At 40.8% G+C, this 13,587-nt stretch overlaps 1 protein-coding gene across 1 annotated transcript in view; it reads left to right on the top strand.

The window, feature by feature from the left end:
• The window catches only part of FOXO1 (forkhead box O1), a 109,774-nt gene extending 96,482 nt beyond the window's left edge, over window positions 1-13,292 (top strand). Inside the window, exons 2-3 of the mRNA XM_001368275.5 lie at window positions 7,658-9,007; window positions 9,523-13,292. Of these exons, the coding sequence (XP_001368312.2) occupies window positions 7,658-8,995 (1,338 nt within the window). The 3' untranslated portion in view covers window positions 8,996-9,007; window positions 9,523-13,292. The remainder of the gene's footprint in view (window positions 1-7,657; window positions 9,008-9,522) is intronic.
• The last annotated feature ends 295 nt before the right edge of the window (window positions 13,293-13,587 follow it).

Here is a 13,587-nt window from a genome sequence, read left to right as displayed (position 1 = left end):
AGACAGAGGGGTGGTAAAAGGCTAGCCAGAGAGGGTTAAGTGACTTGCCCAGGGTCCCACAGCTAGGAAGTACCTGAGGTTATATTTGAACCCAGGAGTTCCTATTTCTAGTCTTGTCCCTCTATCTACTGAACCACACAGCTGCCTCTTGAGTAATTCATTTGTGATTAAAATCAGTTTGACCTTAGAAAGAATTAAAGGTGAAGGAATGGATCTTGAAGTAAGAATGCTGTGATAAGTATCTTTTTCAGTCATAGTCTCTCCTGGGAACACTATGGACATGTATATATTACTTTATCTTCTCTTAATAAAAAAAGACGAAGTACAATTTTTTCTCTTTACTTCTAGATACATTTGTCTTGCCATTTTTAACTACTGTTTGGTAATTATAGAGAATAATTTCATACTTTTTTTTTCATTAATGATTGGCCAGGGGATAGCTTAAAGTCTTTGAATGGCCCAACTTGGAAAGGCATTATTAGGAAGGTTGCATGTAGTAGTGCAAAGCTAAAAAATATCATAAATGCTCTCTTGTTCCATAGCGAAGGCATTGATCATATATACAAGTGGTCTCTGGAGGTGAGAGGGAGAAGGACTTACATTCTTGGATAACTGCTTTAGCTACACACTTTTTCATTTTTCACTACTTTTACTAATAGGAGTTTCCTTTAATACCTTAATTCTCCAGTGTAGATGATCTGGGGGAGAGGAGAAGGGGAGGCAGCCTTTGAAGGAGACACAGTGGCAAAGAGGTTTGATGTGATACAGCCCTAGAGTTTAATGACAGTAGCAGGTTATCAACAGTGGACCTTGAGAGCAAGGTATATTATTTAGCCATTAAATAGCATGTGTATAACTAACTATATTGTAATCCAGTTCTGCAGAGGAAGTTTTATTTAGCAATCAAAATGTGTTCCCCTCCCCCCTTCCACCTCAGCCTTGTATAACATTGTTCTATTAAGACTTTAGGAGAAAAAAAACTGAAGATTATTCCCACTTTTCCTTGAGCTAGTTTACATTTTCATGTACAGAGGCAAAGGCAGGAAGGGATTGTGTAAAAGAGAGGAAGCAACAGGAGGGAATAAAGGTCACTTGGAGACTGTGTAACAATCACTTCTATTGAGAAAGTTCACAGAAATTCAATAAAATGCTATTGGAAGAATCTAGTTTGTCCAGCGTTTTGAAAGAATTTCTAGAATTTCTGGAACAGCAAGCTCTTTTAGCTCTGTGTCCCAGTCTCTAATTTGGAGCTCGCTTGTAGGTAACTTAATGGAACTGTTGCCCCGACTTCATAAATATTGATGGGAGTTCTAGGAGTTGGCCCTTCGGTGAGTTTGTTGTTTCCAGGGTCAATTCCCAAAGCCTCTTTGTACATTGCCTCTCTGGATGTAGCACTCACATTATAAATCCAAGCTCTGGCAGCTGCTAATGCCTCTAATGACTGGGTGACCAAAAAGAATATGGCATTGGAGTGCCCTCTTAGAGAAGCAAAACCACCATATTTTACAATAAGCATATTGATTTTAGATCACCAGGATATGTGCCGGGTGACAAATTTAGACTATTTGAGACAATCTGTCAAAAACTTTGTTAGAAGGCAGGAAACTGTCCTGGCCTTAATATTGAGATCTGTCTCAACGGCCACTCAATTATAAAAATATCATTTTGAGAGAGAACTTTATACTCCCAGATTTGCAGGAACATTTTGAAGGTGTTAAGGAATAGGCTGCTGTTTTAACACACTAACTATCTTCCTGCTGTTTTAGTAGCCAGATATTAAGTGGAATGAAAGAAAACCAAGGTTCTTATTATGTGTATATGTATATAAACACATGCCCTACATGTGCATACTAATACACAAACATACAGCATTGCATAGAGGGAAATGATTTTGTTTCATCACACACGATAAAAATATACAAAAAGGACATTTCTAGGCCAAGGTCAATTTTGAAAAATAAATATATTTCCTAGAAGAGTGATGTCAAACTCAAATAGAAATAGCTCTGCTGGCCAAATATTACTTAGAAAAATACAATTTAAGATGATCTGTGTTGTATTTTTTTTTTAAATTCATTAAAGCTTTCCCAGTTACATTTAATCTGGTTTCAGGTTCTTTTGGGGAGTTTTGCAAGTGCACATTTGAGGGCTCTGCTCCGAGTTCATCATGCATGCAGATGTTTCTGACCCATCCCAGTCCGCCTGTGGGCCCTGCATCGTTTTTGTCTCTGTATCCTCTGTGCTTGGCATGGAGTGGCCGCTTAATAGGGATTTATTCACTAACTCCTAGAGGCGAGGAGTGTGTGCCTCTCTCGCCATGTTCCTTCCCTGGGCTCCCTTGTCTGCAGCAGCACGTGTCTGTAACATAGAGTGGGGGGGGGGGTGCTCTTTTTGGATGGGCCACTGAACTGCCCTGGCCCAGGGCAGGACGACAAACAAGCAGTTGGCTGGTGGTCCGGTGAGGGACTGATTCCGGCAGAGGCCCTGGGTTTGGGGGTTCGGCTCAGGGAGTCTCTGGCATTGGAGCTCTGAGACCCGGGGAAGCCAAGATCAGAATCCCAAACCCAGAGAGCTGAGGGAGCCAGGAGGCTGGGGATTGCTTCAGCACTAGCCTAGAATAAACCACCCGTGAATTGGAAAGCTCACTCGGCGGACTACTTTCCCCCATGTCAGGAACACTAGCCTTTAAAGGAGCCTTTAGAGCATTGCACTGGGGCTGTCCAGTTTCTTTGGGTGGTTTGAGGCAGCTTTGGAGGATCAGCACTGCCTGGGGATGATCCTTCGGGTTTGAAAGGGCTCTGATAGCGCCAGCCCTTGGGGTCAGTGCTAGAGTCTCGGTTTTCTCCTTATTTCTAGCCTCCATGACAGTGGGTTCCCTTGAAGTAGAGCCTCACTCACACGTTACCATGACATACATCAGCCAGCATTCCATTTTTCGTGCTAGCTGCAGCTAGGCTCAGAACCCAGAGCTTTGCAATAGAAATGGAAAGTGCACTGAGAAAACTAAAGTCTCTTACCTTCTGGGGGACTTGGTCCAAGACTAGTTCCTGGAAAACATGTTTTACTCTTTTGTTATACTTATTGGCCACAGCTCTTCATGACCCCATTTGGAGCGGTTGCCATTCCTTTCTCTAGCTCATTTGGCAGATGGGGAAACTGAGACAGAGTAAAGCAACTTCTCCAGAGTCACACAGCTAATGTCCGAGGTCGGTATTGATCTCGTGTCTTCCTGACTTCACTGCACTACCTAATTGTATTTGTTTAATAATAGTTGATATACTTTAAAGATACCCAATACCGAGAATACTTCCAAAATGTAATTTTTAAAATGAGTGATTCCGAATATTTTATAATTCAATTCAACAAGCAAGCAGTGGGACATTTTTTTTAAGGTAAGAAAGGAAACAGTAAGATTTTGCCTTTTTATCAAACACTTAAAATTTAACACGTATCCTATTAGGGCCTGGAGAAACAAAGACAAAAAAGAAACATTTCAGGAAATATTTTCTGCCCTCAAGAATTTACTTCTAAAAGGGAAATCTATATACCTAAAAATGTATGTAAAACATAGACAAAATTACTACTATATGACATCTGCAAAAACACTTTTTCATCATATTGCATAGCTTGGTAGTACAGAGGATAAGGAGATTTGGCGTCAGAAAAATCTAAGATCTAATTCCACTTGAAACACTCACCGACTGTCTGGCCCTAAGCAGGTCCCTTCACCGCTCTCAGCCTCAATTTTCTCATTTGTAATATGGAGATGATAACAATAGCACGGACCTAAGAAAACAAATGTACAGTGCCTTGTGAATGCTAAGTTATTGTCATCATTACTTATGAATACAACAGAGAAGCATGTAAAAAAAATGTTTTACTCCTGAACAGAGAACCTGTAGGGTTAATGGATTTTAGCAAGCTTCCTGGAGGAGGCAAAATTAAAGTGCCGCCTGTGGAAAGGAAGCCATGTGGTTTCATGAAGAATAACTAAGGAGGAGAAATAAAAGGCTTAGTACATACATGCTTGTGGAGTGAGAGTGTGCCGTAAGTTTGCTTAGACGAGCTCATGTTGGGGAAAAATGAACTTTAGGGATTTACTAACTTGGTTTCTTGCAAATCAGATTATGCGGAAGATTCAAGATTTGGAGAAAGGTTCCACTTTGCCTTCAGTCTAAGTCTCTCACTCAATATGATGCTACTTGGTAGTTTTAAACACAAATATCTCCGGACCGAGACAATTGCGATGTGCCCACTGCCGAGTTCTACTGGTGAAGCTGTACTTTTGTCATGTCCCGTCTGTGTTTGGCAAAGATTCGTATGACACAACATCATTAAAGCAGGGCATATTTTCACAAGGTTTACCTCTTCAGCACTCTATGCACCCCCCTCCCCCATTAGCAAATCATAGCTTCTTTAATGTCCTGCTGGCTGTGTGAAAAACAGGAATTTATGTAACAAACTCAGGGCTGCAAACCTTTTCCTGTTCGGAAAATTTTTTTAACTATTGGCAAAGTTAAGAGACAGCTCTGTTACTCAAAGAGCGACCTCAAATGTCCTCTTACAATAATATTAGATTGTAGTATTTTTGATGACTAAGGGATTGCCGTATGTTCTGAAGGCCACATTTAGAGAGGGGAAATGTAGGTTATAGTGTATATAGCTTGACATGTAGACCATTTTTGTTGAACTTGTTTAATAGGCACTTTTCCAAGATGCTTTACCCAACGTTGAGAATATGTCCAAAATGCAGTTTTTACAGTGAAGTGACCCAGGCATATTCTGCATTCAATTCAGAAACATTGATTTATCACACCCTTTGGGGAAATTACGATGAGGTATTTTTTCTTTTAACTGGACTTGTCATTTCATCTTGTAAGTTCCTTTAGCTGCTCTGCAATTACAGTCTTAGAGAGTTGACCAGAGGTACTGACAAGTGAAATAATTTGCCCAGGATCACACAGCCAATCCGTGTCAGAAATAGGGTTGAACCCCAAACCCAGGTCTCCTTGCTCTCTAGCCAATTCTGTAACCACTACCCACTTTGCCGCCTTTACTTTATGGGACACATAGTTTGGTAGCTGGTGCACACACCACCAGACTGCAAAATAAAACACAGAAGTGTTAGGGGAAGGATTCAGTGCTCTGCCTCAGCATATCTGCTGAAGAGAGGCAAACCCTCCCTTTCCTGCCTTCCTAATTTAACGAAAGAAACCAGGAAGCTACTATCTAGGAAAATCTTGCTTCCTCTTTACTATTAAACCAATTGTAGCCAGAAGACAATACAGAAATTGCTTTCTTTTATAGATTTCTGCCTTTAAGACAAGATTTAAAACTCGGAGTGTTGGTTGTTGGGATGCCTTTCAATCCCCAAATGCCATCCTAAAGGAGACCAGGGATCTAGGGTTTTATAGAAGCAGAAGGGCCGTCATCCTGAGAGCGGGGTGATGGCGCTGTAGCAACTTCACTGAGCCAGTGTATATAACATGCTTTGTGCAAATTTGTAAAGACTAGAGTTTGAACAATAGTAGCTTCAGGAGACAATCGCAGAGTAATAGTGGCTTTGAAACCTCATTTCCCCTCTCTAAAGCATGTTTTCTCTCATTTTAAAATTATAACTTGGTATATGAGAGGAAATTAAGGGGAGTGGGGTGGGGATGAATCAGTAATTTTCAGATTATATCTTCACTGCAGCCCCATTAGCAATTCTCCCTCTCCAGCCCTCTTCCATGCCTCAGCAGGTTGATATCATCATACTCTAAATAAAACAGTTAGGATTGGAACTCTGACCCAAAGTCCTCATTTGGTTACTTGGGAGATCATTATACCTAGTTCTATGTTGAAATGTTTGGGTACAATATTGCGAATTAGAGATTGTTTCAAATTTAAAATTTCTTAGATTTAGTTGAGTTACAGCAAAGCTCTGTGTGTGTGTGGGGGGGCTGTATGTGTTTGTATGTGAGGTTTCCCTCTTACTTTTTCTACTAGCCTGGAGTTTGAAGTGAAACATTTAAAGTCACCCTGTTCAATAATGGCTCTGGTCTAATATAATTACTTCACTTCAGACAAACTATGGCCCAAGTCAATGACATGAGGATGTGGGCACTGTGGCTGCATCCCTAAGTGACCACAAACTGAACTAGAACCTCTTTGTGGTTGGAAAGAGGAGAGATGGAGCTAAGGTACAAGGTCAGTTGAGCCTTGAACCCTCTTCAGACAGGGGACTGAGGGAAGTCTCCATGCATTTATTATGCTAACTCAAGATCTGTGGGGTTTGTCAGGAAATTTGCCTGCTAGTCCTAGCAGAAACCCAGTGGGGTCCTTGGGAATCTGGAGAACCAGATATTAGGACAATTTGAATTTGGATGGTTGTAGTGATTTTTTTCCTTCCTCACCTCTACACAGTACCATGAAATGGCCTTTTTTCCCCTCCCCTCCTTGCTTCTCTGTGCCGAGTTTTGGCTAGTAGTGGAATCTAACAGGGGCTTCCTGATGTATCCTACATAGAAAGGCAGAAACACAACTGAAGCTTTAAAATGTTCCCTGTCACTATCTATTGAGGGGTTTGGGTTTGATCATATCCACACAGCCCTGACTCCTAGTAGCTCCCTTCTATACAATGGGGACATTGCAAATGAAGCCACTTTAGGTTTTGTCTAAAAAGTGTATGTTCCCTTGCAAAGTATTTATCTCCGTTCCATCTTTCCTTCAAAAGACAGAAGGTATCTAATAGTCTAGTTGGGTTCTCTGTTGATTTGACTCCCAATATTTTCTTTTCTATTTTCTTTTTAAATTCAGCTTTTCAATTCCCAAATTGTAAAAAGAGAGAAGAAAGTCAACCAATTTCTCCTGCTACCTTATCCCCAAGATGTCACTAAAACCATAAAAGGCAGTGTAGTTGGTGATTCCAATTACACATATCAATATTGCAGGCCTTTATGATGCAGGTTACAACTTCCTTTAGCACTTTTCCTAAATAACAAGATTATTTGATACTGGAAATTTTTTCTTTCATTTGATTTATATATTTTTCTGATGTTATCTAAGGCCTTATACATACATATGTATGTATTTAAAGATTTTAGTTCATAAGCTTTATACAATTTTAGCTTTCTTTTGTTATTATCAAAAGTATTCTGCCTCAGTCATTTTCCCCTCCATATCCAATGACATAAAACTACCCACCTTTTTTTCATGTTATAAATTGGACATTGGAGTTGAATTCACCATAAAACTTAAAATAAAAATAAAATTGAATGACATTAAAGTGAGTTTTGCAGTTTATGCTTTTTGTATTATTATTAGTCTTATAAGTCTTCTAGTTAAGTAGAACTAAGATAGAGAATACATTAACTATCATTTGTACCAGTTCCTGTATTTTCCCACATGAAAATATACCAATCTTTCAGTACATAAAGTAAAGATGGGTTAAGTTAGTTTCTAATACTCACAGAAACCAAATAAATTGTTGGGGCAGCATAATTGTCTTTTACAGTTGAGACCAGGTACCTGTGTTATAAGGCCCTTGGAATTTGTACTGTACTGTGATGCCCTTTAAAATTGTACCTATCTTTTAAATGAACCATCTATGTTGTAGGAAAGATTTCCCAAACGGGAGAAGGTACATTGTTTCTAACATGTTTGTTTCATTTTGCAGAATTCGATTCGCCACAATTTGTCCCTGCATAGCAAGTTCATCCGAGTGCAGAATGAAGGAACTGGGAAAAGCTCCTGGTGGATGCTTAATCCAGAGGGAGGCAAGAGTGGGAAATCTCCTCGGAGAAGAGCCGCCTCCATGGACAACAACAGCAAATTCGCTAAAAGCAGAGGCCGAGCAGCCAAGAAGAAAGCGTCTCTCCAGTCTGGCCAGGAAGGGAGCGGCGACAGCCCCGGGCCCCAGTTCTCCAAGTGGCCCGCCAGTCCCGGCTCTCACAGCAACGATGACTTCGATAACTGGAGTACGTTTCGCCCTCGAACGAGCTCAAACGCTAGTACTATTAGCGGGAGACTCTCTCCCATCATGACCGAACAGGATGATCTTGGCGATGGGGATGTCCACTCGATGGTCTATCCTTCGTCCACCACTAAGATGGCGTCCACTTTGCCCAGCCTGTCAGAGATCAGCAATCCTGAAAACATGGAAAACCTCTTGGATAATCTCAACCTCTTGTCATCGCCTACATCCTTAACGGTGTCAACTCAGTCTTCTCCCGCCACGATGATGCAGCAGACGCCCTGCTACTCGTTTACCCCTCCGAACACGAGCATGAATTCGCCGAGCCCCAATTACCAAAAATACCCTTACCGCCAGTCCCCCATGAGCCCGTTGCCCCAGATGTCTATGCAAACCCTTCAAGACAGCAAATCGAGCTACGGAAGCATGAACCAATATAACTGCCCCGCGGGGCTCCTGAAGGAACTGCTCACCTCCGACTCTCCTCCCCACAACGACATCTTGACGCCCGTCGATGCCGGGGTGGCTCAGCCGGGTGGCCGGGTGATGAGCCAGAACGTGCTGATGGCCCCGAGCCCGGTGATGCCGGCCTACGGCAACCAGGCGTCCCACAACAAGATGATGGGCGCCAACGCCCACCCGCACCCGGGACACTCTGCGCAGACCTCTGCCGTCAACGGGCGTGCCTTGCCCCACGCGGTGAGCGCCATGCCTCACACCCCGGGCTTGAGCCGCCTGACCCCCGGGAAGCCGTTGTTGCAAGTGCCTCTGACCCACCCCATGCCGATGACCGCCGTGAGCCCGTACCCGGCCGTGAACAGTTGCAACGGCTACGGAAGGATGGGCCTTCTCCACCAGGAGAAGCTCCCCAGTGACTTAGACGGCATGTTCATCGAAGGCTTGGACTGCGACATGGAGTCCATCATCCGCAACGACCTCATGGACGGAGACACGCTAGATTTTAACTTTGACAATGTGTTGCCTAACCAAAGTTTTCCGCACAGTGTAAAGACGACGACACATAGCTGGGTGTCGGGCTGAGGGAGTGAGCAGGTAAGTTTCCCAAACATTTAAAAGAAAAACAAAAGCCCTCGGAAAGCAGAGACTGCCGGGGCAGAGAAGGAGGCCGGCGGCGGCCGGGTCCCTGCCGGCTAGCAGCTCTCCGAGGCCTGTCTGGAAGGGGCGGCCCGTGGACGCCTGCTCCTTCTCTGCCCTTTGTGCAGCGTGGATGTGATCCCTGTCGAGCTTAAGTGTGAGGAGGATTCCTTTAGCCGCCTTCAAGATTTGCTCTTGACAGTTAAATGGCTGCCTTTCTTTAGTAGCTCTTCAGTAAATGAGGGCGTTTAATACACATCAAGCCCTGATTTTTTTTTTTAATGGAATTTTCCCCATTGAATGGTTTCAAAGCTGTTTGAGCCACTTTTGGTAATTTTAGCTTTCTCATCTTTAGGGTGGTGGGTTGGTTTTTTCCTCTTTTTTTTTAAGTACGTGTCTGTCACTATAGTGTGTTAAGTATAAGTCTATCCTAATTTGGCTATATTTTCACTGTTTCTTTTTGATTTTCCTAGGCTACACTTAAAAGTACTTCAGATTTGTCTGACAGCAGGAACTGAGAAAAGCAGTCCAAAGATGTCCTTCACCCTCGTTTTAGTTTTCTTGATAGAAAAAAACACAACGCAACGCAACAAAAAGCAAAAACCAACCCATGTTCCTTTTTTTCCTTTCGTCAGACTTGGCAGCAAAAATACTTTTCCTGTACAGGATGTTTGCCCAATGTTTGCAGGTTATGTGCTGCTGTAGATAAGGACTGTGCCATTGGAGATTTCATTCATTACAATGAAGTGCCAAACTCACTACACCATGTAATCACAGAACAGACTTTCGGATCATGGAGAGCTTTAGAGTTTGTATATAAGCAGTAGATTCAGAATTGTGTGTGTGCGTGTGTGCGCCTGTGTGTGTGTTTATATGTTTTTGTTTTTTAAGAAGATCCATTTGGTCCAAGGAAAGTTTATACTCTTTTTGTAAAGCCGTGATGGTCTCATGTCCTAAGTAAGTTAATCATTTTTGTTCGTGCTACCTGTGTTCCTCTGAACTGAACTGATGACTCACAGTGAACCAAGATCTCCATTCAGTGGCTTCAGGACAGCCTCGGACTTTATTCAGGTTGCCACATAATTCATATGAGAAAGAAATAGCCTGTTAGGAATCAGCAGAGGTAATTGACTTGTGAACGGTTTTGAAACAATAGATTAAATACCAGCTCACACAAGTCTTTTCTATTGTTTTGTTTTTGTTTTTGTTTTTTATTTGGAGGTGGGGTGGGTAGCACACTGGTGCAAACATTTAAATGGTTCTGATTTCCAAATGAATGATTTTTATTGCTCTTGAGACTTCAGATAATTTTTTTTGGGAGGGGGGAGGGAATAGATATTGAACTGTAATGTTTTCTTAAAATTAGAGTCTACTTTGTTACATGGTCAGCTTGTAAATTTATGGAATCACAGATATTGGGCAGCATTCATAATGTTCATTTTGTATTTTTAACTGGATTCGTACTAATTTTATATGTGCTTAACTGGTTTGTACACCTTGGGATGCTACTTGGTGATATCTCCATGACTCATCTAAAAAAGAAATGAAGTCATAATTAGGATTTGAATACTAAGCATTTCTGTCCCATTTTGGGGAGAGGAAAGTGATGTATAGTTCTAGACACTTGGCATTTCGTGTTTAAGAGATCTAATCTGCGTTTTATATATACGTTTTTAGAAACTTCATCTGCTTCTCTTTCCATGTTAACAATGAGTACCACAAAGTGTTAAGTATTCTTTGATAGATGCTTGTATAATGCTTTGTCACCTTTGTTTCCTAGAGGTCTCATCATGTTTTAGACCAGGAAAGGGGGGGATGCAGAACCTTCATCCGAATGGGCGTAGAGTCATAGATCGAGAGTGGGAAGGGACCCCAGAAGGCCCAATAGAGTTCAATTCTCTAAATTTTACAAATGAGGAATTTGAGGCCCAGGAATATAAAGTGATTGGACGAAGGTCACACAGCTGGTGAGCGCTTGCTAGAGGTGGGATTTGGATCCAGGTCTTTGACTCTAAAACCAAAACTCTTTCTTTAGTACCACACTTGCAATGTTCTTATTTTTACAAACTGGAGTTTATAATGAAAAGTTCATGTTCAGTTTAGCTTTAGAAAAAAAGTCTGTCAGATATTTTGGTCATGTACCCCTACCCTGTATTTGCTATATCCCAAAAGGTTGGGACTATTGTCCTCCCTTGAAGTTTTGTTTACATACGTGTGTGTATACACACATACACACACACACATCAACCACCCCTTTTTCTTCTCCTCAAATCACTTTACTGCACGATGCACATTAATTTGGGGGTGAGGATTTTTAAATGAAGCAATACTGATTATTGAAGACTTGGTAGTCATAATACAGGTGGGTTTTAATAACCACACCGACCCTGAAAAGGAGTTGTTTCAGAATCTCTAATTGATGCCTCTTCAAAAAAGAAAAACCTTACTTAATACTAGTCAAGAATTTGAAGATTCTTCAGCTTTAAGTAACTTAATTCATCATTCCCATCACTATATTTAATACTTTTCAATTACCTGTAACTTGTAGGCCAAGTTAATTGGAGCTCAAGTCCCATTTAATCAATCAGTATTTTCAAGTCATTCTTTGAATGTTCCAAGACGACAAAATAAAAGACCAGGTGCACAACAGTCTTCATTTTGGCTTGTTAGGAGCATTCTGATTTCTTTGCATTTGTCTGTGTACTTAGTCCAAATCACACTTCCTTTGTCTTGCATGTTAATTGCATCTCTCTTGGCTTTTCTCAGCCTTTCAACCAGGCTTGACAAAAATGCAGCCACTGTAGATGACAGACAGTCTATAGGCCAGCTCTATTATAGGCCTCCCACTGTGGCATTCATCATTGGAGTCGCCGATGATCTCAAGTCATGGAAAATCCTCCCAACCACCAAATACACAGCCATCTCCATTGGTGGCCACTCCAAAAAATGGCCTCCCCATCTGCCAAGTAGTACAATATTTGCAGTGTGTGCCTATTTGCTTATTTTAAATCTTAGCTTCCCTAATTAGTAGCCTCCCTCTGTCAAATATAACATGTTAAGCCATGGTGCCAAAGTATCTTTTAAATTTTATATTCCTTACCCTACCATTTACCACAAAATATACCCTCCCCCCACCATAGTGTGAGCAAAAAAAAAAAAAGGTATTTTAATTAGAGAAGCAAGCAATTAAAATTACCTTGTGAACCTTTGATTATAGGGTAGACTGATACACTTTTTTTTCTTTCTACTTTCTTGGGCCCATGTCTTTGAATTTCTTTTTCCCTCAGTCTCTTTGAATTTCGAATATCAATCCCATACAACTCTGGGACATCATGAAGTCCGATGAAGGGCATTTTGTCTGTTTTGATAGCAAACATTATGTGACCTCTAGTAATTTTTTTTTCCAATAAGAATACTGTTTCTGGAGTAATTTAGTTTTGTCAATTATTGTAAATGATTGCTTTGTGAAATGTGCAAATGATCTTACCTATGCAGCCATGTTTGATTTATTTCCTCTGGTTTGTACTGTTATTAAAAGTATATTGTATTATAGAACTATTCAGATATTTTAAATATAAAGATGTATTGTTTCCGTAATAGATGTATGGAATATATTTAGGTAGTAAATGCATTAAATTGGAAAGCTCTGCTTTAGCAAACTGACAAAATGCTTAAGTTTATAAGCAAAAGTTGTAACCCAATAAGTGGTAAATGAACAGAGCATCCCTAAGAAGAGAACAGAAAATCTACAATTGGACCAATTTTCAAATAGTATAAAATTTGCACTTGTTAAACCACTGGATGTATGTTATCAATACTTTCTCCCTTCCTCTTCCCCTCCATCTCCTTTTATTTGAAATTCCTCCTTTCAACTCTTTGGTTTCTTAATTTATAACTAATTTTTAAAAAGGTGTATCCTTGTGTTTTGTTGTTTTGTTATGGCAATCATTACATCTAAATGCAGTATGGTTTATGCAAACAAAACACAACTTGGCATTGAAACTGGCCTCCTATTTGAAGGTGTTCCACAGCCCAGCATATGACCAGGGTAGGCATGGATACTCATTTGTTCACACAGTGGTCCCAGCCTCTGGCTCCTCACTCTGGTTCAGTAACATTGCAGACTTCAAGTTCATACTTAGATCTTTTCTGAGAAGTGCCTGATGATGATGTACTTACAGACACAAGAACAATCTTTGCTATTATTGTATAAAGCCATAAATGTATATAAATTATGTTAAAATAGTTTGGTGTCTTTTTTTTAAGTTCCCCATTGTGAAGGATGAACTAGGATTTTTTAATTACCATCATATAATTATGATTGCTGTCAGTCTGATGCCACAGTTGTGGAGTCAGCTCAAATCTGAACATTTCTTTGCTATTTCTGTAGCTTCTTCTGTTGAGAAAAGATTTTCCTGGGGCCAAATTTGAACCCTAGGATAGATCATAGCCAAGTAAAATCCCTAACAACAAGCAACAAACTTGGAGGGCCACATTTTTGAGGTTTGCCAGGGATGAATCTTTCAAATGACATTTGG

Source organism: Monodelphis domestica, chromosome 4 (genome assembly GCF_027887165.1).
Source record: "Monodelphis domestica isolate mMonDom1 chromosome 4, mMonDom1.pri, whole genome shotgun sequence".
NCBI lineage: Eukaryota > Metazoa > Chordata > Mammalia > Didelphimorphia > Didelphidae > Monodelphis > Monodelphis domestica.
This window is presented reverse-complemented; position numbering and strand designations above follow the sequence as displayed.